Source organism: Perissodus microlepis, chromosome 1 (genome assembly GCF_051167445.1).
Source record: "Perissodus microlepis isolate ML-2025 ecotype Zambia chromosome 1, ASM5116744v1, whole genome shotgun sequence".
Lineage (NCBI taxonomy): Eukaryota > Metazoa > Chordata > Actinopteri > Cichliformes > Cichlidae > Perissodus > Perissodus microlepis.
In genome coordinates, this window is record NC_140461.1 from 29,432,331 (window position 1) to 29,458,582 (window position 26,252).

Genomic DNA, 26,252 nt, shown 5'->3' on the forward strand with positions numbered 1-26,252 from the left:
TAAATATATAATGAGTAGCTTCGATAAAATTCTAACTGTGGCTCTTTCTTGTAAAGCACAAAGCCAAAATGGTAAAGTTGGTTCAAGTGAGTAAATTTGAAACTCTAATTTGTTTAAGCTGCATCTCAGGGTCTTTAATTTTCTCTGGGATTTTAGTCAAAGATTAAAGAAGACATTAATGCTTAGACACAGTTCTGTGGGGGAATGCTAAATAGATCCATAAAACACAGTGAGCCCCTGTCAGTGATCTTACAATTTATTTATACTTCAAACAAGAAGTGACACAGTCTGCAGAATTCATTTTATTTTCTTCTGCGGCACTCATGTTGTCTCCAGCTGACTTTCCTTTGTTTCCTATTGCGAATGAGAATCAGAACCCTGTGGCCCTGACAATATTATCTACTTGAAAGGAACACATAATAAAACCATATGCTTTATTTTACACCACATAAAACCTCAATAAAGCTCACTCCAAAAGGCAAAATGAAGTGATTAAAAAATCGAAATGGAATTGGTCGAAATTTTTTGCAAAGCTTTCGTTACCAAATTCAGAGCTGTGTTTGCAGACTCCTCTGTCTGTTGGTGATTAAAGGAAATAAGTTATTGTGAAGTAATTCTCAATAACAAACAGTTCTGCAGCAGGCACAAACTTACACTGCCCACACATGCTAATCTGTGACGGTCTGATGGTGTTTTCTGGAGGAACCTGCTCAATCTTTTGTGGCACATTAGCCAGCCAGCTCTCAGAACGTGACAAACCTCATTACAGGCTCCCCTGTAATTGTGCTTGAAAAACCGGCATTATTATTTCTTTGAAACCAGCGGCGTTAAACTAACGACGCGTCAGTTAGACAGGTCAGGCGTCAGCAGTGCTGTGGCAAAGTAGGACATGTAATGCACGCCTTCCAGAAGGAACATCCATCTGCTCATTCACTTTTATCAGCAGGATATGAGGTGTGAGCAAATACCAAACAAAACAGTAAAATTCTGGAGAAAGAAAAACACTCCTCTGAATCTCTTCTTGTTCTTAACAATTTGCCATTTGGTGTGAAAGACAGTTGCAAAGTTTGTAAAAGGAAAAATGAACAAGATGAACTTCATTAATGCGTAAGCTGTTACAACAAATGTTTGGTTGCTCAAAATTCCTTTGCAGTCACTTTTTCTTGTTCTCTTTTGTGACAGTAAAAGATGAAGAAGAGCTTTTATATCTTTTATCGAAGAAGTGTAAAACATTTTTAGAGGCGTTCGTAAATTGTCATACCAGCACACCAGATTCATCACCTGAGCTATTTCTTTATTTTGATTGAAGCTACATCCACACAGGGAACAGTTTGCTACTCGTGCATTGCTTTGAAGGTGACTGTCAGCTCCCACTGGACTTTCCAGGCTCCAGTTGCCTAGGTAACCCTGTAACATACCACACTACCTTGTCATATGTCAATCAGTGATATCCTTCGCTGTCATTGGTAGTCACTTCAATCGCTCACCTTGAAGCTGATAACAGATTAGCTTACACGCCCCTAGTGTTCTTTTTATGTTTTTCATGTGTGTTTGCCACTTCACTTACTTTTTCTTTACTTTTGTTTATGGTGTGGATGCAGCTAAGTGTAAAAATGTGTAGTAGTCTCAGGCAGATATAGAAGTTTTCAACTTTGAGAAGATATATTTTTTTCCACGGCAGTATCACCTGCAAGGCATCAAATTAAACATTATTTTCATCAAATGTGGAAGAGCAAAAAATTTGTGAATGTTAATTTCCTGAGCTAATTTAGCTCCAAGCAGTTCCTGAAACTTTTATCATCTGTCTCCAGAGGTTTGAATAGATGCAGGGAATTTGAAATTCTTTGTCTGACAGGATTTAAGCTCGGCTCTACTGGTTGTCCAGTTTATCAGAAGATTAAGCTACATTTTGGACGTTCTTTATCATTTGTCTTTGCTGTGTGACTGCTGACGAACGGGGAAGGAAAAACAATCACTAGAACCACGATTACATAAAGGATGCGTCTAATGAGAAGCTTGGAACAGGTTGGAACATGTTATAAGATTAGATCAAGATAAGATGAACTTTATTTATCCCCAAAATTGGGAAGTTATTGCGTCACATCAGGCTAACTATTAAACATACAAAAAAGCAGACAGCGACTTGGATGAGGAGGAGCCAGGTCGTATGAATGACACACTAACAGGTAGAGTGAGAGAAGATCAATGAGATTTAAAGCACAGGGAACAGCTGATTGGCTCATCAACGGCAAGCAAGAACACAACTGGACCAGAGTGATGATGATAGTTTGATGTAAAGTAAAATTATTAGAAATACATTCACGAAATGTAACTCATTTCTGCCATTAGTAAAACTTTAGTAACAATTCCTTTGTGCTACAATAATATTCATATATCATAATCGCACATTCCCGAGCATTTCTCTTTACTTGCTAACAGTTACATGAACCTTTTTGAGCTAACGAGTCTAAAGCAAGGACAAGAAGAAGAATGTGTTAAAATTAATAAATGTATTCCTAAGATCTAAGCAGACACATTTAGCAGGCTGTTTATGTGCAGTGTTTTCTTATAAAGATAGCACTCATTGTATGCTAACGTGCTAAAAAGGTAACTGGCTTTCAGAGCTCCTCAGACTCCTCAGATTGAAGTTACCCTGTGATACATGCGTATCCAGTCGTTTGCCCTTTTCCTAATAATTTCCAGGGGCAGCTTCTTAAGAGTCTTTTGTGTAAATGTCTTATAAAACGTTGCTTTGCAAAATTTGTACTTGATCTTGTAAATTAGTAAATCATAAAGTCTTTATTAGGGACTATATCAGTGTTGGCCATCTGTATTTTAAAAAAAAAGAGGCCTCACTTTTTCCTTGTTGGAGGAGAAAACAGCTGCTATTGAAAAGGCGATGTTTTTGTGCTCTTGTGTGAAGTTTTTAACTATGACATCACCTTAATTTGAAAAGACGTTAAAGTGAAATGTGAAATATGCAGCATTGATGATGGTCAGAGTACTCTTTGTCGGACAACCCTGAAAGCTGTGAAAACCGAACCATGGTCTCGTTTTCACACACAGGATCGCCTCCGTTGTGTAATCAATATGTAGACTGTGTGGCACAATTGTGTCAATGTTGCTTCAAGCTTACACTGTTGGACTGATTACTCCCAATGGGCCTCTTTCCCTAAAAGTAATGACACTTTTGTATTGTTCAGTTTTGGGGGTGGGTTAAAACTTGCCATTATTACAGATGTTTGTGTAGACGTCTGCAGAAACTCCACCTCTGTCTCAGTTTAGTTTAGCTCATTTTTGCTGAGTTGTAGTTTGTTTGAAGAAAAATTCTGCTATAAGACATTTTCCAAAGGCCAGATGTCTTATCTCCCGATGCAGCCCTTTAACGACGAAGATGTTAGGATTCAGCACTTTCAGTTTTTGTCTGCTTATCTTGAAGTTTGAACTGTTAACCTGTGGGGCCAGACGGATGCCGTTCCAACCGTCTACTTTCAGTTTGTCAGAGGATGTCTTCATCACTCAGTTTGTAACGTTGAGAAACTGACAGTCATGCTCGCTTTCCGCAGAAGCTAGCCAGGTTTGTGTTTGAGTAAAAATGGGCAGAGCTCCAAACTGTTTTTATTTTTTTCCTCCAAACTCCTCACATTGCTGCTTTTGCTACTGTTTATGTTTGCAGGTGAACTGTAACGCTTTTTTCAGTGCCGGCAGCGATTAAGTTGTTCTGCTTTCAGAAAAGAAGCAGGAGAAGTGAGACTGAAATTGAAAACAATTTCCGAACAAAACCAGGACTGATGTGCAGCGATATTCAGGTTCCCCCCTTCATCTTTTTACTTTAGGTTTCTGTATCAGAGTGACACAGCTGGTAGTACACAGACATCAGTCTTTGTTCTGTCAAATGCAAGAAATTGGAATTTAGACTCACCTTACAATGGCAATCAGTTTTTACCCTGCAGCTTTAAAAATTAATATAAACTTAACAGCTCTAACATGAGGGAATGCTCAGTATTTATTTGTTTTGCTTGAAATGTTAATGGAGCTGTGTGATTGTGGATGACTAAGACTGGCCACTGGCAAGTTTGAAAATTAACTGGCAGCACTTTAAGTCTCCCTGTTTGGGGCCATGTAGGTGCTTAATAAGCAGCTTTTTAGTGCTTATCAATGTGCAGCGTTTCATATGAAAACATATGTTGTACTATCAGTAAGTGTATTTCATCTCTAATCTTATGAATGAACATTTACAGTACTGTGCAAAAGTCTTAAGTCACCATTCATTTCTTTATATTTTGCTTGGAGGACGTACAGCATATAAGGAAAAGCAAAGTTTGTACATTGATTTTGAAAGTCAGCATTCATTCTCTAACAAAGCCTGAACACACTCCTGATCACTGTGGATCTTTGCCACATTGAAAAATGAAGGGGCTGTTTGATAAGATCCCCAAAACCACTGCCTGAAATGCAGACCCAAACCATTACAGAGCCTCCACCATGTTTTACAGATAGCTGTATATACTCACTGTTGTACCTTCAGACATATTGAAGATGATTTAAATCAAATTTGGATTCATCACCCCATAAGACCCCATTGTCTCTTTTGGCCCAGATCTTGTGTAATTTGGGGTATTTTCTCCCTGTTTCCCTTCTATAAAGCCAACCTGAGGTCCTTTGTGATGATTAGATGGATAAGATGAAGGGCCAGGTGTACCTCTCAAGTCTGTCAGGTCTTTCCGCTTTCTTAAGGACATGACTTTCAGAAACTGTTTACTGTTCTGCTATAGATTTTTTTTTTAGGCCTCCCACTTCTGTTTTTTGCACAGTACTGTATGTCTACTTATAACCAGACTCTATACATGTACATGGTGCTTATGAATTCCAGACTGGGGGTTTTAAAGACATACAAAATTGTATTACAGCAAGATCGCTAAATTATTTAAACTCTTTATTTATACTTGTTCTTACAATTCAAACTACAGCACGACATTGAAGAAGAAAAGGTAAATGAAGCAGTAACAGAGTCTGAGCTCTGTTTTGTGTGGGATTTTCGAAGCACCGATATGAATGAGCTATCATCATGTCCTCATTGCTCTACATTCTCCCACCAACCAGCAGCACCTTTGCTGTCCCTGCCTTGTCAGACACTGGTTCTCTAGCGAGTTGTGACGAACTGTCATGTGCGTGACTAAACCGGCTCAGCAGCCCGCTGTTGGTTGGAGAAATCACTCAGCCATTACGGCCCCTCAGTTTCTGTGAAAACAGCTTCAGGCAGGAGATTTGGACAGACCAAGAGATAGAGAGAGACTGTTTTCACTGCAGTGGGAAGCATGGTTGACGCGTCTCCCTAACCCCTTGCAAACAGCATGCCAACACAAGTCTGAAACAGCACCTTCTCTATCCACTTGTAAATTCACCAGCTCGGCAGCACAGGAAGGGAATGTAAATTAGGTGTGACTAACAGCAAGATGGGAATCCAGGCAGTTTTTCCCCTCCTCTCTTGCTGTTCTCCCCTGGCTACTGAGGGCTTTGTACACATCCACTTTCCTGCAGTGCTGCAGGCTGTCAGCTTGGTTTCACATGCAGAATGACTTGAGCTGGAGGTGCATAAGCTGAGGCCAGATATGGTAAAGAAGATAAAAGGGCAGATCTGCTGAACTGGAGTAGCATGAAAAAGGCTACAGGATTTGTGATTAATTGGGTGCCCTTTTTCTCCTTCTTCAAAAACCACTGGACCAGCGTCATACTTACTGAGATATGGGAAACACCACTGCCATTTTTGATTTCCCTAAAACATTTGAGCTTTGTTAACCAGCTCAAATCATTTATATGTGATGCAAAACCCAAAAATCAGCCAAAGATGCAGTCAAAGAAAAACAGCCAGGCAATGACGGAATTATAACAACCAGATTGAAAACTATTTAAAAAATATAGTTCATTGATCACTTTCTGGTGCGTGAGTGCACTTACAGGCTGCACTATTTTGGCCCAAATCATTGAGCAACAAACCATTTCAGTGATCAAGCAAAAATCCCCTCTCAGTGCAGGCAGACGCAAGTTTGCCCCTCGTAGTGATGCTGGTGACTTTTCCTTTTTCATATCTATGTTGTTTGATTGTGATCAAACAACAGTTTCTCGTAAACCCAGTGGAGTTCTTATCTGGCACTGTTTATCCATTTACTAAACCACAATAATTTAAAGGAAAGACACAGTTTGACATCTTCAAGTTAAAAATTGAAAGAAAAATTAGGACTTTTTTTGTCATGTTAGTCTAGAGGTTTTTAAATCTTTGATAACATAAAGTAATAAAGGAGAATTTTGGACTTTACCCTGGATAACGCATTGGTACCTCGCACATGTTCAAATCACCTTGCGAGGCAGCTGGATTCGATCACATAGATCACAAGAGAGTCCTTCATCCCAAGGCTCTAGCTCTGTGTTTGTGGCTGAAACCCGGTCAGTACAGTCCAGTCAGCTTTCAGTGAGGAACTAGTGATCAGTCAGTTCAGCCATGTTTTAGGCGCAACAGCAGATAAAAAGGTTCCTCCAACCATCTATTATTGTAACTTGCATTTGGCTGCAAATGACTTTATGTGGGAACATCTTACAAAAATGGTATCAATTGGCTAATGATAAACTTCATAGAGTTCAAAGTTACTCAAACTTTTGGATTATTTTTGATTTTCCTGGCTTCCCGCGTCGTCTGGTTTATTTCGTTGACGTCTCGTGTCAGGGTAACATTCAAAAAGAGGGATGGGACTTTTTATCTTGCATAAAGTGACTTAACAAATGGGTTACTAACGAGTTCAGCAACATTTAAGCTCTTCAAATGGTCCTCTAAGAAGCTAGATTTAAAAAAAAATCCAGTTTAAAAATTGTATTTTTGTTTTATCCTTTGTGCTGAAAACATACAAAACTGTGACTCAGAAACAAAGATTAATATCCAACCATGATTTCTGTGTACCGTCACAGCCCCGCTCTCCAAGCACTATGCCTGTCATAGACTCTGCACTGGTTATGGTGAGATCCCAGTGGGGAGGAGATACTGTTGAAGGTGTTATATTCAATCACAGCGCTGATGGTTTTCCACTTTCCTTTTCAGCGGTGTCATCGTTTGTAGGCATAAAGTAATTTCCTCTTGTCAAACTGTCTTCATAAGGTGTGTCAACATGTGGTTAATGTGTATATGCATAGCTGTTCTAAGGTTTATTATTCAGGTGCACTGGGATCTGTGTGTAATAAAAAGACACAATAAGAATACCAAAATCAGCCTTTTTTTTCTATCTTTGAGTGCGTAGGCAGTTACTCTCACAGAAAGAGAAACAGCAACCAGCCAATTATTCTTGCGATTATTATTGCAAGGGAGCGGATGGGCCTGCATGTTATTGATGTCAGGAAGGATGTCAATGGACCTCCATTTCAATCCAATAAATACTCTTTGCACTGCTGCCCCTGGATTTTCAAGGGGGGTTATGCAAGAGTGCTTTCCATCAACGGTGAGCCGTGTTCTCCCATTGCGCGTAATGGGAATAGTATGCATGCAGTCATATTTGTTAATACGTAAGGAAAGTATCCAAGTGCGGTGCGTATCCGTCTTTCTGGCACAGTATGTTTTACAGGGCTGATGATGGAGCTGGCCCTCTGCAGACAATCGGTGCTTATTTTATGGCCTCCTCCCCAGCTGCAGCGTGTGGGCAATAAACCTTTCTCCAGCAATCTCCAAACAGTGCAGCAATCAATGGGAAATTATCTCAGCCAATCGATGGGCCAGGCTTTCTGTTCCTCCCTCTGTCTACCTCTCCTGCTGTCCTTCTGTATGTATCCCCTTTCCCCCGTACACCCCCCCCTCACCCTCCCCCCTCTTCTCCTCCTCATCCCTTCTGTCTCATTTTTGCTGTGTCTCTGTTTTTTCCACTCACTCCCTCTCCCCCAACCCCTACCCCCCCAGCCCCCTCTCACTTGCATTTCCTCTAGCTCTCTCAGCTCTGCTGCGCCTATTTTGAAATGCGACAGCTCAGCAGCTCCATTAACAAAAGTCGCCTTCACACATGGAACATGTCACATTACCGGACCGACTTTCCTGTTGAATATGAGAGTCGAACTTGTTGTGAAGCCCAGCGTCTGTGCTCCTTGTTGCCGTCCTTGGTTTTCTGTGCCCAGTTGCATAAAACAATGTTATTTTTCCATATTTCGCTTCAGGGTGTATTTTAATAGGTTTACAAAATTGCCACTTCTCAAACTCTCAGACTAAGTACCAAGTGGTTTCTAACAGCTAGTCTAAAAGCAAAGTAAATACCGAAGGGTCAAAGAGTTTTTTAGTTTTTTTAGAGTTTATTCTTCAGATTAACTCTTGAAGGTACTGATGAAAAAAAAATAACTTTTTAAAAAGGCTGAACTGAACAAAAGAAACAGCTTTCATTTTCCTGATTTTATAATCACTATATTTATGTAGGACAGCATGGGGGCAAGGTGATTAGCACTGTTGAAGGCCCTGGGTTCAAATCCACCACCACGCTAGGTGTAGAGCTGTTCTCCCTGTGTCTGCGTGGGTTCTCTCCAGGTACCCCGGCTTCATCCCACAGTCCAAAGAGGTGAGGTGAATTGGTGTTCCTAATTGCCCATAGGTGTAAATGGTTGTGTGTCTGTCTTGGTGCATTCCTGAATAAGTTGAAAATTCTGAGTTCCCAGTCGGAAATCTTTTGTGGAACTCAACTCGGAAAGTCGAGTGGGAAATCCGAGTAGACCATCATACCCTGAGTTGGCAATCCAAGATGCTGACACTGAATGTAAACAGTAATCTTTGGATCTGTACTGCCACTGCTGTGTATTTTCGACTGACTTGATAAGTCACTGAACACTGACCAGGCTCGATCCGTGAATGCGTTTTTTTAAGCACAAAATAGAAGTATTATGCTGTGTTGCTAGGGTTACGTGCATGGGCCTACCTTGCCAAGAACCAAAACAAGTCCTGGAAAGCACCAACTCTGGAATGACGTCATCTTGAGTCCCAACATCTGAGTTCCGACTTATCTAGAACGCATCACCTGGGTTAGCCCCGCGACAGACTGGTAACCTATCCAAGGTGTACCCTTCCTCTCGCCCTGAGGTAGCTGGGATAAATATAAATATATTTGGATATATTTATATTAACACAAGATCAAATGAACAGCTCTCCTCAGCTCTACAGAGCTTTTCTTTGATATCTTTCCCTAAGAGTTTTGGTTTTCTCTCACCTTCTCTTATCAGAGGTTCTATCACAGCACTCTACTGTGCTCAGAGAAAAGGCTTTTGAAAACAGATTTAAGTTGTTTGGCACATCCATTTTCACACATAAACTCTGGACAATATTGGGAGAATCGCAGCATTACATTTCTAAAAGTAAATTTTCAGCGTTGCTTCAGACTCATTCTAACTGAGAATTCTCCTTTTGGGTGAGCCGAGGCTACTGTGTACACAGCGTGTGCAAGATGAAGCACAAAATACACCCATTCACTACGAACTGTCTAGTTAGGTGAAGTGTTCTCACATGAGCACAATTTGATATCGCAGACTGTGAGCTTGGTGGTTAAAGCTGTTTACAGGTTTGCAGTACAGGTCTGAAATTGTCTTTGGTAAGTGGAACATAGCAGAGCATTTATCGGCCAAAGGGCTGGATGGACTCAAAAACAAAGTGAAGATTGAATTGACAGTGACCAGGTGCCTGTATTTGTAGTAAATGCTAATCCTTCTCCGTGTCTGCTGGAGGTGAGGTGTGAATAGGACCTGTTTGCCAACACATTCACCATAACACCTTCAGGAGGTGATATGTCAATGCTGCGTTGTCACCTTGTTGCACTGAACCCAGGTGGCTTAAAGATTCATTAATAGATCCTCCCGAAGTTGAGACCTTAAGACGATCTCTGCAGCTTAAGTGTCACGTAAAGAAGCCCACATTTTCTGAATTAAACTGAGTATTGGAGCTTTTTTGAATAACCTGCCGTCTTCAACCTACTACTGGTTTACTCAACTGTTCACAAAATGAATTAAAATGCAGCACGCTGGCTGTCCTTAAAATTGCATAACTAGTCATTTTATAAGGAAATCCAATGTTTCCCACAGATTGACCTCTTTGGGGTGCGGTTGGGTGGTTTGTGTTCATCAGGCTTACAGATATTTGGAGTCAGCCAGCATCGCTCCATCTTTGGTTTTAGACGAATTAACACAGGTTGGAAAACTGTTGTTGTAGGCAAAGAGTTTTAATCAGCTTGAGTAACTCTGTGCCTCGTCTCTTCTGTTAGTCTGCTACGTGCTCTGCTCCATCCCTCCCCCTCTCATACACAGTGACAGCCATAGACTGAAGTCTTTGGACAGCAGAGGAGAGAAATTAGCATGACTATGCAGTACTGTGAAAAAGGTTTGAGTCACCCCTCATTCTAAACTTTTTGCTAGGAAAATGGGAAGTAATTGAGGTGCAGTTATTTTTTTTGAAATGTGGAAACATGCATGGTAATGCAGCATATAACACAAAAACAGAGCTTGTACAAATTTAACAAGCTCGAAATTCAGTATTTGGCAACAGCCTGAACTCTTTTAAGCTAGCTTTCTTTAAGTAGTGTTCAGGGATATTTCTCCGGGCTTCTTGAAGGACATTCAAAGCTCTTCGTTGGATGTTGGCTGCCTTTTGTTGTGCTCTCTGTCAAGATGATCCCACACTGCTTCAAAAAAGTTGAGGTCCGGGCTCTGGGGAGGCTGATCCAAAAAGACTGATAGTCTTCCGCTGTGTGTTTTTCTATCTAAGTATAATTTTTAATGCTATGGCAGTGTGTTTAGCATCATTGTCATACTGAAAAATGAAGCTTTTGTTAATCATATGCTTTCCATTCTGCATTCATAATTACATAAATTTTGACAAGATTGCCAACACTACTGGCTGAAATGTAGCCTAAACCATGACAGAGCCTCCATCAAGCGTTATTTACTGTTGTTACTGTTGTACCTCTCTCTGATCTCCTCTGTACGTGTTGACAACAATTTAAAAAAATAAAATAAAATTCTTTTGCTTAGTTGTCTGCCATGTAAAGACACAACACTGGTCCAAAGAAGCAATTTGAAAGACTTTCAGAAAGCCTGGAGAACTGTATGTGTTTTTCATTATGACTAACAGGATTTTATGACCTATCACTTTTAGAGGGTGTCAGGGTGGGGGCTTTGTTTTTACGTCAGGTTGCCATTGTCACCGACACAAAGTAACATGGACAGTCTAGTTAACGAATGCTTCAAGTGCTTGTTTCGATATCATGTTTGTTTCAGTAAAAATATACACAAATGTCACTGTGTCAAATTGCCAGTGGCAATTTTTCCTCGATTTTGATCCCAGCTGTCACTCACACAGCACTAAAAGGAAGTTTTTGTGATTTTGTTTTGGGTTTTTTTAAAGGCTGAACAAGTCAGAGAAGTTGAAGTGTTAGAAAATGCTTCAGGGAAAATAAAGTCTGCTTACGCTGGCACAACACCGCTCTGACTTCAGCTCTTCGGAGTTCAGCTGCCATCTCGATATTTTATGGTTTAGTCATTGCGCTCTTAACATCTAATATTTATTTTCCTCCTAAAATACATGCTACAGTATAACCACTCTTAGACCTCGTCTGCTGGGTGGCTCAGAAAAGCCTTTTTAACTTAGGCTGCGTTTCTGTGTGGGTGAATGTATCATTACAGTAATCTTGGATAACCTTTTGGCAGCACTCACCTAACAAAATTCCAGGGGTGTTTCCACACCTAAGCAGCACTCGCTCCTGGCAGAACAGACACACACTGACAGCCATTCAGAGAGGTTTGGAAATGGTGAGCAAACAGCACTTCTCCTTAACACCTTATTTATGCTGCTACTACCCACAGAGTTCAGCCATAACATGACAACATGAAAAGAAAGCATAAGTGACAACCACCGCCCCTGCCTGTCACACTTGTATCATTTTTTCCCCCTGCCTCAGCCACCGGGTGGGGGGGAAGCAGCCAGTTAATGTCGTAGTTTGACAAACAGGAGGCTTGTGTGAGGCTGAGAGACGCCAGGTTATTATTTGCTTCGCAGTAAGAGACGAGGTCAACAAGGGGTATCGAAAACCGGCAGAGGTTGTCCTGGGCAGAATAGGGACGGAGCAGTAGTCCGCAGGCTGTAATAGAGAAATTCTGAATGTGATGAAAATCTGGAATGCCGTTCTGACAGACAACAAGTTGCACTCACGATAGATTAGGAGGTCAGCTCCGGTCAGTGGCTGCAAGGGTTTTTGTTTACGCACCATAGCTACAGGCATTCGTATAAATAGCAACTCGATAAAATCCCTCTTCAACATTCTCAGCTGTTTCATCGGTGTAAACAGTCGCAGCAGAGGTTCCCATGAGTTTGGTGAGCAACAAGTTGTAACCGTGGATCCACAACAAAAGCGGCTGCCGGTGTATGGTTTTACAAATAGAAGAGCATTATTCAGCAAGTTTGTGCAGGTGCTGCTTCAACTACCAAATCCAAAAGATTACCAAGAAATCCTTCACTGATGCATTCTTGGCAGATTGGAAGACATGCACAGACATAAATTTGTAATATTTATTTGTTACTACTGACTTTTCATATTTCCTGATTTCCATTGACTTCCTGCTATTCTGTTTGCTACTGATATAAATTCTGTCTTTCTGCTGGAGATAAGACTGTGCAGATGGACTTAAGTCAAGCTGGGTGTTAGAGGTGTCACACAAGGATCAATATTAGCCTCCTTACTTTTTACTGCACACATAAATAACTTTTATTTTTCTGCACACTGCAGTATCCAGTTTCTATGCCGACTGTTAGGGCAGTGAGGATACAGGAGTTGTAGAAAAAAATCAACTAAACCAAGCTAGTGCTACAGGATCAGCTCAACTAATTACATAACAACAACATGATAATGAAAATTTCCATAAAATTGTCAGATGATGTGGTTCTCCAGGCTCATCCCGTTATTTTCCTCTAAGCTCCTCTTGGGCTATCTTAGGCCTGACTTAGCTGTTGTAGAGCCTACGATGCAGCCTTGCTAATTGGCCGCTCCTAGTTGTGGTCTTTTTCTTTCTGGTTCTTACTGTCTCTCTAAAAATGCAAAAACTGTGAAGGCGTAAATGCACAGAAGGAAATGACGCTGCTGAACAGGTGAACCACAGTAGTTTTGCTGGCAGTGTCGACCTGACATGTAGTTACTTGGGATTTGCACGTCAGGTTACTACCCGAAGAAGTCTGAATTAGTCATCAGATGAAAGGATCTTGTGCCAGAGTTGGCCAGGCTTTTTTTTTATGTAATTTAGCAAAGTCTAATCAGTCCTTCCTGTCCTTGAGAGCTGTGCATATTGAGGTAAACCCTCAGTATTTACATCCTGACGCCTCCTCATGATTGTACACCAGGGCAATGATACGGGTCGCTTCTTCTCTTTCTGACGTGTGATGTGAAGGAGGTTTTCTTAACTGAGGAACCAGTAATATGACCATGCACACCAGTGGTTTTGCGCTCTAGTGAGCCTCAACTTTTCACTTTACATTCGAAAGATCCCCACTTTGAGACCAGGAGGAGACACAAACAAGCTAGTGTGATCAAGACTATATAAATGTTAGGGTTGCATCAGGAAAGACATCCAATGCTTAAAAAAAAAAAAAAAATCTCTGTTATACATCCAGATGCTCATCCAGATGCCCATCCACTATGGCGACCCCTTGGAAAATAATGGAGCAGAGCTGAAAGTACCTTCTTCTGTTCACCTGATCGTTTGGAAACTCCAGACGTTTTCTGCTTGTTTTTTAATTGTTTTTTTGTTTTTTAGCGTAGTGACGATTTCTGTCAAGAGGGCCGATTTTGATCTTTAACCTACACAGGGGTTAACTGTCCAATGAGCCTTTAAAAATTATGAGACTATACAAAGTGGCTTTAATTCTAAACAGTTATTACGATGTTTATATGAAACCAATTGAATTAAAGCGTGACTGGTTCATTTTAAATCCACTGTGGTGGTGAAAGAGAGGATTATACGAAACTCCTTTACATTTCAGGTAGTGTTAGATCCATACATGTACTCCTTTTTATCAGCTTTGTGTGTTTAGCCATCGTTGCTGTTGAATTATACTGAATCCAAATCAGGGCTATATATGTATATTAAAAGGCTGTGGGCTAATCTCTCTTTGTCAGTGAATAAAAGGTCTCCCTGGTCTTTTTTCCTCATCATCTCACTGCCTCCATCTCTCTCGGCTTGTCTTTGTGCATCTACCCGAGTCCGCCTGTAATCAGCAGGCCTTGAGCTCTCAGAAAGGTCACCCTGTCCCTTTGATGGTGTTTTGATTCATCCCTTCCTCTTTTCTCCACTCCCACCCTTCCCTTTCACCCCCATTTTTTTCTCACAGGGAAACTGGAGAGCCACTACCACCAGGGTGCCAAGAAGGGACTGGTCCCATCAGCTGCAGATTGACGGTAAAGGAGAAGCTGAAGAGGACAAAAAAAGCAACTTATTTCCCCCCACCACTATTTTTGCCAGGAGTTTCCAGAGCTGACATATTATTAGTATCAGTTTGGTCTTTGTTTTGAATTCCTGGTATTTGTATTTAATTAATCAATCCTGGTTAATTGTATAGAATACAAAATTGTACGATTACACCTTTTGTGAATGCATAAATAATTTTCTTTCTTGTTTCAATTAAAGAACGCGTTTGGCAAAATGGAAAAAGACTCTTTTGAAATGTTTCAATGATGCCATTTTCTCAGGGCGCAAGAGATCATTTTCTTTTTTTAATGTTTTTATTAACCTGTCTGGTTAAATGAGGTGACAGGGGAAAAATGAGTTCAGCTTTATTTTTAGTTGAGAGCATAATAACCACAGGAGAAATGCGGTTCATCTCTTCTCAACAGAAGCAAGCCTGTCATTACCCTTCTCACACCTAAAGCCTCATTTAGACCAACAATAGCAGTGTTAAAAAAACACACATACACAGAGCCCTCTCATTAATTTCAATGAAGCCGTTTCATTGGCACAGCAGGAGGAAAGGCAGAAAAATTGATCATGTTCCTGCAGCGTGATCTAACATCACCCAGCAACACACTGATTAGACTAATCAAATATACGGCTGGTCCACGCGCTGTAAACTTGAGCATTGTGTCAGTTACTTTGTTTCCCCCGCAGTCTTTAAATGCACAGAGAGAGTTATTGCTGCCGCGATAACCTTTCAGAGTCCCTCCTCAACCCTAAACCGCCGTCTGATAAGCCCTCAGACTCGGCAACTCATTCAGCTGCTCGGATGGTATTTCGTCTCCTCTGCCGTACCTGCAGCAACATGCCCACATGGAGGAAAACCCTTGGAAGCAGGGGTATTTTCAGTCATAACACCACAGATTAGCTGGCCTGTGTCTGTGCTCCCAGCTCACCACATGACTTTAAACTAGTTTTTAAAGATTTTTCCCCAAAGTCAACACCTTTTTTTTTCTTTTCAGTTGATTGAACGATAAGGGTAAGAATTTCTCGTGGATCTGGTTCGTCGCACATCTTCTCTTGCTTTAAAAAAGAAAAACACCAAATCTCCAGCGAGCCTTCCAGACCTGCATGCTCAGACAACTACCAGTGAAATCATTTATTGAGTTTATATTCAGGCACACATAAAGTCTTTGACACCTCTGTTATTAAGTGCTGCTGTGACAGGCTCTGATTGATATTTCTGACATGCACATTTCTACCTGCTCTTGAGCTGCTGCGTGTTTACTTCCTTGCAAATGTGTTGAGTGGCTCTTTGACTAAGCTGTTTCTTGCCCTGGGGCGTATTTCACCATGAAAAGCATAGCATGAATCACCAACGCACACACACACACACACCCATCCCGAGTTGTTATGTTTTCGCCTGTGCCTGGCATTGTAATTCTCCGTTGATTAGCTTAGATTTACTCTTGTTTGAGTTGCAGATTAGCTACAACTCTCTGCTCCACTTCATTCAGAACGAGGAGGCATAATTGCACCAACCCTCCCAGTAATCTCCCACCCGGAGAATGTAAGAGGCCTCTTTTGTAAAGTTTCTCAATAGGTGTTTTTTCAAGAGAGGTTGCTTAAGAATTTACTATATTCATCCTGCAGTGAATCAACGATGACAGCTACTTGCCCTGTGGGTGGCCTTTTCTTCTGTCTTCGGGATCGGGGGCATTTCTTCGGATGAGAACAGACATCCAAGTTCACATAAACAAGGGCTCTGTGCTGCTACGCTGCACAATTAAGCACATGCAGTTTTTACTAAGCCTCTTTAGATAAACACCATGAGATCATATGCTGTTGGTTTTTCATGCACAAAAGATGATGCGATGTGTGGAGGAAATGCTCGAGGTGATCCATTTTATATAGTAAACCTGACACGAAGTCAGAGCCACGGTGAACTGCAACAGATGAAAGTGCTGGCAGCAAATCATCCGGATTTTAAAGTGTCTGTAAAGTGTTTTTTCTCAAAGCATTTCTAAACATGCTAGTTTTCTCTAGAAAGCGTGACTTCTTTCTATTTCCACACAATCACAAAACAATTTTAGTGGGTGGGGGTGGGGGGATCAAGAACTAGAGAAAAGTATCATCAAGAAATTCAAAGAACAGACAAAACCAGACAGAAGCAAAATGTTTCAAAGATCCTTGATAAAAAAAAAAACAACTAATGATACCCCAGAACAACTGCAAAGACACTAGAATTGTGGTCTCAAAGAAGACAATCACTAGAACCCTGAACGGGACTGAACTGTAAGGTTGCATACCAAGAAAAACTTCTACAGAAGAGACCTCCCCAAGCAACTTCAACGTAATTCAAAATGCAAGTATGCTGAGGACAACCTGGAGAAAGATTTTGCGTACTGGAAGCTCATCCTTTGGTCAGATGAGACGACACTAGAGCTGTTTTCCCACAGAGAGGCTGTTTGTGTTTGAAATAAAAAGGGAGCGGTGAACAATGCAAAGAGCATCATCCCCACAGTGAAACGTGGTGGGGGTATTATGATGTGGGGGTGTTTCAGTGCATCTGGAACTGGGGAATCTCGTCAAGGTGGAAGGAATCATGAATAAAGCAGGATATGTGACCACAAGTTTCAGCAACAAAACTGTGTCTGTGTTGTCGCTTTGTCTTCCAACACGACAGTGACCCCCAACATGTGTCATGCCTGGTCAAGAGCTACCACCAGAAAACCAAAGTGAATGTTATTGACCGGACTGTCAAAGACACAGGTTCATACCAGACCATTGAATTTGAGGAGATTGAGAGATTCGCCAAATAAGAATGGGCTGGGATTGCACAGGAGATGTGTGTCTGACTTTTGTCACACACGTGTATCCTTGTGGCTGTTTTCTAGCTAAAAGGATACACAAATGACTGTTAGCATCAGGGGAGTTAATCATTTTGACTCTGGTAGTTTTTGTGAAATTATTTTGTTTTCAAAGTAACATAATGTCAGTGATTCAGCTTCTTCATCACACACCAACCACCCTGCTGTTAATTCTGCTGGTGAACAAGGGAGAGGAACTAATCAGAGTAGATGAAGCAATATAACAAGCATGGCATCATCCAATTTTGAGCACCACCTGTTTCAGAAGCAGGAACTCCAAGTACAATTCCTGCCACCCTCCAACTTTGATCCGTTTAGCTGAAGTTATAAATTAAATTAGACATAAATAGGATAATCTGTTTATTTGTCATTAGGGTTGAAATGATGCCCAACTGAATTTTCTAAATGAAAAGAAATGTAATTGACTCCTTTCCAACAGCATGCCCTCCTCACCGTCGAGCCAAGTTTCCAGTTGTAGAAGCAGCAGGACCTTTGTGTGCTTGCTGAGAGACTGATTGGTCTGAGGGCACAGGGTCCCATCCTCCACCGCCACCCCCATCCCCACAGGCCTGGAAGAGGAATTAGTGCTTCGCAGCACTTCAGAAGAGGTGGTGGCAGGCTGGGGAACAATACAAACCCGGTAACAGCTTATGGCTCATCCATCTCATAATCTGTCATGGATCACTGCCTGTCAAGCCATGGTGGTTGTACAAAAGGAAATTTTGAGGAATGAGTGGGTCAATATTTGCTCATTTAAATCCGCAAAATCTGATGCAATGGTCGCTCGTTACTTCAAAAACATCCTGGGATTTAAGACGGTGTTTTCATCTCAAGCCATCAGGACTTTCAAATGGTTTGTGTGTGACTTGAGAAGCCAGATGCCACTTGAAGATAGATCTGTAAACTTAATTTAGCACATTTGATGGTAGGGGAATTATGTTTGGAGGGAGTTTAGCTAGGTGTTTCCAGCTCCACTAAGCCAACTCAGCTGTAGCATCGTATTTACTGTGCAGCCACTGAACTTCTCATTTAACTCTTGGCATTTCCCAAACTGCTGCACTATTAATTTCTATAGCTCACACCCACTTGTTCACAGTCCTCACAGCTTTTTTTTTTTTGTTGTTGCATGAAATCCCATTCCTTCATCACAACTGATGTTGATGTATAAACTAAAAGAGCACAATTGCTATCTTTTCCATTCAGTGTAGACTCTACATAGATCTAAGGTTGGGCCCCATTGGAGGAGGGAAGGCGCATGAATCTTTTGAAAGCTTATATTCCCTCAAGGGCAGTGAGAAATACACACAGTGGGAGCGATAAGAAGTGGATCTCTTTATGTGACCACAGCTCAAGAAGAGCTATGACCTGCTTGCACCTTAAAAGATGGGCCACCGTAAATGTTCATATCAGATCTATAAATGACCTTCTCCACAAATAATCCTGATCGGAGAAATAAATAAATAAAATAAACTATCTCAGATTCCGAAAGCCTGCTGACCTGACTTCCAGGATTCACAAAGGGAGTGCAGTCGCATCAGTTCAATTAAAAGTGGATTTCCCATCACAAACGGCTTTCAATTGCTGGCCATTTCTAAAGATCCACTGATAAGAGGTCAATTTAATCCCTGACCTTTGACCTTGCTGTGCTCCTGAATGAGAGGGTATCTGTAGTGACACAAATGGAGTAGGTGATGCTTAAAATTATGGCCATGTTGATTTTTCTCAAAGTCAATCCGACAGAAGCGCCGAGGGAAATTGCTCCAAAACTCCAAACTAAACAGACTCTGGGGTCTTTAAATCAGAATAAAATGCCCACCTACAGAATCCCCCACCAAGAAGTCTTCACAGCTTTCGGGTCTTATTAATTCACATAATGCCACACTGTAGACATTACTGTAGACCGTCTGTCTTCATGTACTCCTCTGTCAGGAGGATTAAATCTCTGAACATAGTGATTTGTGAAGCCTTAGTCTCTTGAATATGTAAAATAGTCCCTTCCAGGCTTCTGTTTTCTCAGGAGCAAGCACTGTAACAGATACATAACATGATTACTCTGGATTAACTATTTGCATATTGCTATATGATAGACAATAAATACAAACACTTTTTTTTGCCAACAGCTTGTTTGTATAAAGAGTTGCAGATGTGTGAGAAAACTGCTGCAATTTGAGGACACGAAAGATTAAAACTTTTAGGAAGGGGGGAAAAAAAAATCAACTGTCTTCTAATCACCAAACTGACAATAAAGCTTTTGTTCTCAGTCTCTTACTTGCAAAGATGTCTTTTGCAAATGCCTCATGACTGTGGTATGATTTCTGTTTGACTAATTGGGTCAAACCCCAAGTTTGTCCCAAATTAGATGCTTCATACAAATTTAGAACATGCAGTAAAAGATGTCATTGCTTTCATGCTTGATCTCATTTTGCTTGTCAGAGGAGGGGCACGTTGCTATGAGCGCAATCTAGACAAAAGAGTACATCTTTAACAGTCTGAACCCCCACCTCACAGTTTCCTTTGATTGAGCCTTTTTATGCATTATTTAGGTCACGTATTTGACCTGAGATTAGTCTAGGAAGCAGATTGGTCTTACAACTTTGCTTTAAAATAATCTCCCTAGTATAATGTATCCGATATTACTTTACTGATGTCCATGTTCATTATGTTGATTAATTCGTGGCTCTTAAGTGACCTTATATTCAACAAGGGTGATTTCTCCTCGTCTTAATGTACTTTGTTGTCTGCATGACTCCAATCCATTACACGACCTTCACTGATGGCTACGACCAGACAAGTCAGGTCATCAAATCCCAACAACTGCAACTCATCTTCTGTCCGTCTCATTCTCTCGCAACGCGGGGTTCACTCATTCACTGCTTCCTGTGAAAAAGAGGAGTGTACACAGAGTAACACTGTACCACTTTATAATACAGCCCCCAACTAAAAGCATAATTACCCTGTAATTCAGTGGCATTTCAATGTACTTTATGTGAAATAAGAACATAAATATATTTACCTACAAACACTTAAAGGTAGGTAAACTAGAAAAAGAGTTTCACAAGTTTTACAGGAAACAAAGAAATGATTATACTGTAAATAATTTTAAGTACTGCCAAATTTCTTGGTAGTTTTGCTGAAAAACAAACTATATTTCCCCATCTTATGTTGTTATAGTAATACTATAATAGTGGGATACACTATTGCCTAATTTCCAGGTATTTTAGAGGTAAAGAAACATTCCTTTCCTGTGCAGTCCTTTTAAAAGTTATGTTTGAACTGTGAAAGAAAAAATATAAAGTTAGATTTACATAAGGTCACACAAGTCCGCAAAATGTGATGCCGTTTATTTTTTCATGTGACTTGGTGAGACTGAGAGTCCTTTTTCATATTTGGATTGTACAAAAGATTAATAACACAATATCCACCCTGCACATCAATATAATTAATATTAAATAAAGATGTAAAAAGGAAAGCTCCATAATACAGCCTGCCCCCTGAAAAGTACAGCGTATTTATAAAGTAAGGTGTCGAAATATAGTTTGTTTATATGTAAAGTTAGCATGGAAGGCACCTTAAGGACAAAGGTCAGTCTTTCAAGGACGCCCATTTTGGACTGAGAAGACAGAAGGTTTGAAAGAGGAGTAAAGGAGACCATCTATGTCCACCGTGAACGACCATCATTAAACAGAGGTGTCGGCTTACGACATCAGCTATGAGCCACCTGCAATGCAGTCCTTAAATCCCTTCCCAGGGATTTCAACCCCCATTCACACCTTGCCTCAGGTAACCTCAATAGTTTACGTGATAGTAGGGTGGGGGTAAGGTCTAACAGAGGTTTCACCTGTCTGCCCGGGTGATGGGGATGACCCACGGCTTTTTTGACACCTCAGCTTACGTGACTACTCACAAGATCAATAGTAGGTTAACGACCCTCAGGACCACCTCCAAAGAAGACAGCCTCCTCTAGAGGTTTATTACACGGGACCGAAAAAGCCTCTTGGATTCCTCCTTTTCCAAGCTGTGAAGGCTACCATGACCTGGATGACCAAGAGCCTACACAGACAGAAAGAATGGATGGTTGTAAAGAGCTCGCTGAGTTGGAAGATGGTGCTGTAATAGGATATCACCATTACAGCAAGTCAATTTGTAACATTTCTTCACTTGTCGATGTTCCACCATCAGCTGTAAGTGGTGTAATTCCATACTGGAAGTGTTTAGGAACCACAGGAACTCGGACACAAAGTGGCACATCAGGGTCACCAACTGCTAAGGCCCATTGTACATAAAAGTCACTAACACTCTGGTGACTCAGTAACTGCAGGGTTTCAAATGTCATTAACATCAGCACAAAAACCGTGCACTGGGAGCTTCATGGCACTGGTTACTATGATGGGAGCAGATCCTGTAGGTGTAACATGTAGGTGGCCAATTGCTTTTGTCCATATAGTTTATATGGGTACAGATAGAGAAAATATTATGCATACACTTAGAGGCATAAAACTGTGGACTAGAGCACTTTTTTGTAGTCTTGCCTATGGCTAATTACAGCCATTTTTACACTAGACCCAATCTCCGACCTTTGTGGGGCTAACATCCTCAAAGAAGAAGCTGGTGTGCTGATGGACGCAGCAAATTGCTGTCCCTCCCTGAGCCTGGGTCCTGTTTAAAGCACTTTTTAAACAGTTTCTCTATTATTGTTGGAATATAAAGAGCTTTGAGGTGACTGGTGTTGTGATTGGTGCTATCTAAATAAAACTGAATTGACTTGGATTAATAAAAACTCTTACCACTCCCGCCATCGCCATTTTCATTTGGTGCTAATATTTTTTAAGTGGTACTAAACACAAAGTACAGTCAAAGATGATGGGATTGTAATGGTTTCGTGAGGAATTTAATTGTAAACCAAATGAAAGATTTCAACAATGATGGCGCTGAGAAACAAGGTTATTACCCTTCATTCTCAAGGGGGGAATGAATGCCTGCATGTAACAGATGCTTGGAACATTTCAGTCAAAGAAAACAATAAACAAGTTAATGTGATGCACTAGAAAAAAAAATCAATCTGAGCAGATGTAAATGTAACAAGATTAAATCAGCAGTGTTAACAGTACATGTCACATTTGTATCTTTACATTTAGACTTAATCTGTTCAAAACACAAGATGTTAAGTAAAAAAATTAAGCTGAGATACCTTGCAGTTTAAAAGATGTATTGTTAGCGCAAACATTAATGATGGGACATTTCAGTCTGGAGCAAAGTGAGGACTAAAATGTGAAAGCATAAATGTGTATGACAAAAACAGTCCATTCAGTAGGCTTTGCCTTTTTAATCTAGGTAAGGACGATACATTTTTATTTTCTGTGACTGTGTTATTTCATGTCATTTTATTCTGTTGCATCAGTTTCTTCAACAAGGCTGTTAGCTGATATGGATTTTCAAACATGTGCTAAAGAACAAGTTTCTTACAGATGGGCTTTGGGGCTTTACAGTTTCTTTTATAGAGTAATGGAAAGATGATCACATGAATCAAGCCAGCCCCTCTGTGATTCCACATGGCTGGCTGATTAACCCTTCTTCACTGATGGAAAACACATGGCGTCCACACAGCTTGTTCATTTCAGGTTTTAGCTGGTGTGACGCTAAGCAGCGAGAGCACTTGGTTTGGAGCCATACAGCCTTGAAGGGCAGCCTTCATCAGAAAGCTGTCCCCCTCCGGTCCCCACTGGCCACTGACTGTTATTTAGCTTTCCAATGGAGGCTGGCTGTTCCCTCGGGAGAGCAAGAGTGTGCCTGCCAGCAGGAATGCATTGGAGGCAATAGAGGAAGATGGAGGATGGTAAGTAGCTGCTGCCGCTGTGTTTCCCTCTGTGTGAAAATGAGTCCATTAATTCAGCCCCCTCCCCTGCCTCTCTCCGAGCCCTCCCTGTGCCTGTTGTCTCTGTTTGTTAGCGAGATGATTCCTTCTGTCATGTCAAAGGCAACATTATCATATTCTTGTTGCCTGGGAAACCAGCACTGAGTGAGACAACGACTTAAAGCCTTCATGGTGTTTGAAGCTGGTACACATGAAAGGTTATCCGTGGAGCTGGGAGAACTGGATTCATGACATGTCTAAGGGTCTTATTGTTGGAATCTTTTCCTTTCCCAGCTTAATGTTTTCTGAGAAACTCCCCGTCAGTTGTTGTTATAGATTCACTTCAGTAAAATCTGAACCCAGCTGGCAGTCACTAAGGTAACATGTCCAATTTGCCTCAAGCGTGAAGATCAAGTTTTTGTCTCCGTGTTGCTTTCTTGTGTAGAATCACAGTTTTTACAGATTTAAAAGTGTTGTCATTCAACAAAATGTACATTTGGTTCCCCTTTTTTAAAACCAAGTTAGAGTACATTCATCATGATGCGTCAGTGCTGCCACTTTCTAACGACAAAACATCCCTATGGGCTTGTACAGGTTGAATAAGTCACATACTAAGTGTATTTGATCATTTATAAGCCAGTTACGTGAACATTTGGGTTGCCAGGTTGTGACAAATCCCTTTGGTCAGTGTTTACCCCTGTCCAGAGTAACACCTGCTTTATTGTTTAGGTAAGCTCTTTAGTTCATCAAGTAGACCGCTCCACTGAACTGTTCAGCCACTTTCCTTCTGGAAAAGGCTGGTAGGGAAAATATGAACAACAATGCACTTTTTAAACATGTAACATTCCAGGGCAGACCAGGATTACTCTAAAAACCATTTATCAGTTTCCCCCAGCAGATCTGATGGCTTATTACACGGTGATGAATCCATATGTGACTGCCTAATAATAATAATTAATAATTCCCTAATGAATTTTTTATACACAATTAATTCAGTTTTTTTACATGGTCACTCCAAGCTCCGTTAATAAGTTTTGTTATGTGTATGTGTGTTATTACTCTTTAACAGACTAAGTGTGATTTAGTAGTTTTTAGAACAACTTTTACCAGCAAAATCTTGAAGTAATAATTTTCTGAACTACTTTATCAGTGTCTCATATTGTTGTCAAGAAAGTTTGGTCCATTTTTCTCTACAATGTCCCTTTAATTCACTGAGTTTGTGGGCTTGTTTTCACCATGTGTTTGACAGTTAGTATGAGGTGTTTCTGTTGATTTGGTATTTACTAAATATGCCGCTGTTCATTACTGACAAACTCTGGTCTGGATACTGTTTGAAACATGTTTTACACATTTAACATGCTAACTGAGGTCTCTAGAGACTAAAATGTACCACCTGGATCCCCCCCTGCCCCGTTTTTACAATTTCCCTGAGCATTGTAGGGTCTGACCTTGTGGTGAATTTGCTAGGACGTCATACTACTTAGAAAATCGTATCTACACACACCTGAACCCCTCAGACCAGCAAACTGCTAAAACATCTGCACTTAAAGAGGCAGTCGGATTTGCTGATGATTACTTCAAGTACATTTGATTGGCAGTACTTGTTTGAGACTGACCATCTTAATTCCTATGGAAGCAGTAAGGGTAGCTAGAGTCCTGTCACACGACTGATTTAAAAATATACCTATGATGTTGACCTTTTGATAGGCCAAGAGTGACTGGCATATTGTTTGGTGTGTACTGACAATATCATTAGTTGTGTCTTATAAACACATGATGAAGGCCAGACAATTTATGTCTGACTTCCCATTATCACACAGTCATCAACAAATCATCATCATCAGATTATTAGCATTTCTATCCCTGAACTGTAATGTAGCAAAACAGTGGTCTATTGTCTACTATTTGGTATTTTCTAATGTATTAGACACTTTTATGTGAAGACATTATTTAAAATATTTTTAATGTCAAATCACATCATTTTTAAAAAATGAAGAGTTATTTCAGTGAGTAAACTACAGACAATTTATGGAGGATTATTGGTGTCTTTTCTGGATCACGGAAGGCTACATTTAACATTTTGATGTTTTGGGCTGCTAGTTGCATTTGGTAATTGTGCTCTGTCCTACATTTAACAATAAATCTGAAATCGGTGTTATTTATAGGAAAGCAGTATTATTTATAGATAGCTTAAAGAAGCCTTACTCCATTATAAGAACTGAGAGAGGAGAAGACTGAACTTACGACCTCAGTATTTTTTTAAATCCTGGCTACGGTCCTGTCTCTGTGTAAAAACCACAGCAGCGGCTAGAACTCAACGCATTCAGTGGGGGCTGGACTAGCTGGTGCATATCCCCTCGCTGAAAACTAACACACCCACGCACACAGTCACAGTCCAGGCTGGTTAATCCAGTTCCATGCATTGTACCTGACGTATCCCAGTCCATTCCGAGAGGAACTTCTTTATCCTGGATTTCCTAATCGCTGCTGCTGGTTGGCTACATTGTATCAGTTCCCACACGAAGAACCAGCACGGCGCTCATCCAGAGACGGTGAATACGGAGGAATTAACCTGGATTGAAAGCTATTCGCTGTGGGAATAATTGACAGAGGGTCGCTGGAGAGGACCGGACTTGTGTCTGGCTTGAGACGGCACCGATAAAAATGCGCTCGGGACTCGGCTGTTTACGCTGTGGACGGTATCTCGAAGTGTGATGGCAGAAGTCCAGTGAATCGCTGGCCTCCCCTCCTCTCTTGTGTTGGATGTCTTGGGGAGTGCGCTGCCACTGCTTTCTGGTGCTTCAGATTTTTTTTTAGAGGTTTTCTTATAAGTAAAGCATAATTACCGTTGATTTGTTCTTTTTATGGAGCATACACCACCATGGGCAGACCACGGTTTGGAATAGGAGTGTCTAGCTAAGTCGGTAAGTAAGTACATTTTTTTTCTTCTTTTTTTCTTCTTATTGTTGATAGTGCTACGAGTCGTTAGCCATTTAACGTTAGCCTTGTGTGCATGGCAAGCTGGCTAGCTTTACGTTATGTAGCCAACACAGCATGCAGCAGCAAGCAAGCTAGCCAAGGCTGACTGCACTCTG

At 40.9% G+C, this 26,252-nt stretch overlaps 2 protein-coding genes across 6 annotated transcripts in view; both read left to right on the forward strand.

Annotated features, from left to right (window-relative positions):
* trip4 (thyroid hormone receptor interactor 4) overlaps positions 1-14,697 on the forward strand; it is a 78,665-nt gene extending 63,968 nt beyond the window's left edge. For both annotated transcript variants that reach the window (XM_084940453.1, XM_084940411.1), the window contains one exon: positions 14,378-14,697. In XM_084940453.1, the coding sequence (XP_084796579.1) occupies positions 14,378-14,524 (147 nt within the window). In that variant the 3' untranslated portion in view covers positions 14,525-14,697. The remainder of the gene's footprint in view (positions 1-14,377) is intronic.
* Positions 14,698-25,243: 10,546 nt separating this feature from the next.
* The window catches only part of znf609b (zinc finger protein 609b), a 79,075-nt gene continuing 78,066 nt past the window's right edge, over positions 25,244-26,252 (forward strand). For 2 of the 4 annotated variants that reach the window (XM_084940156.1, XM_084940299.1), the window contains exon 1: positions 25,245-26,081. The gene's annotated coding sequence lies outside the window, so the exon portion shown is untranslated. Of the gene's footprint in view, positions 26,086-26,252 lie in introns of all 4 variants that reach the window. The other 2 variants (XM_084940371.1, XM_084940226.1) reach the window with 2 other exon arrangements.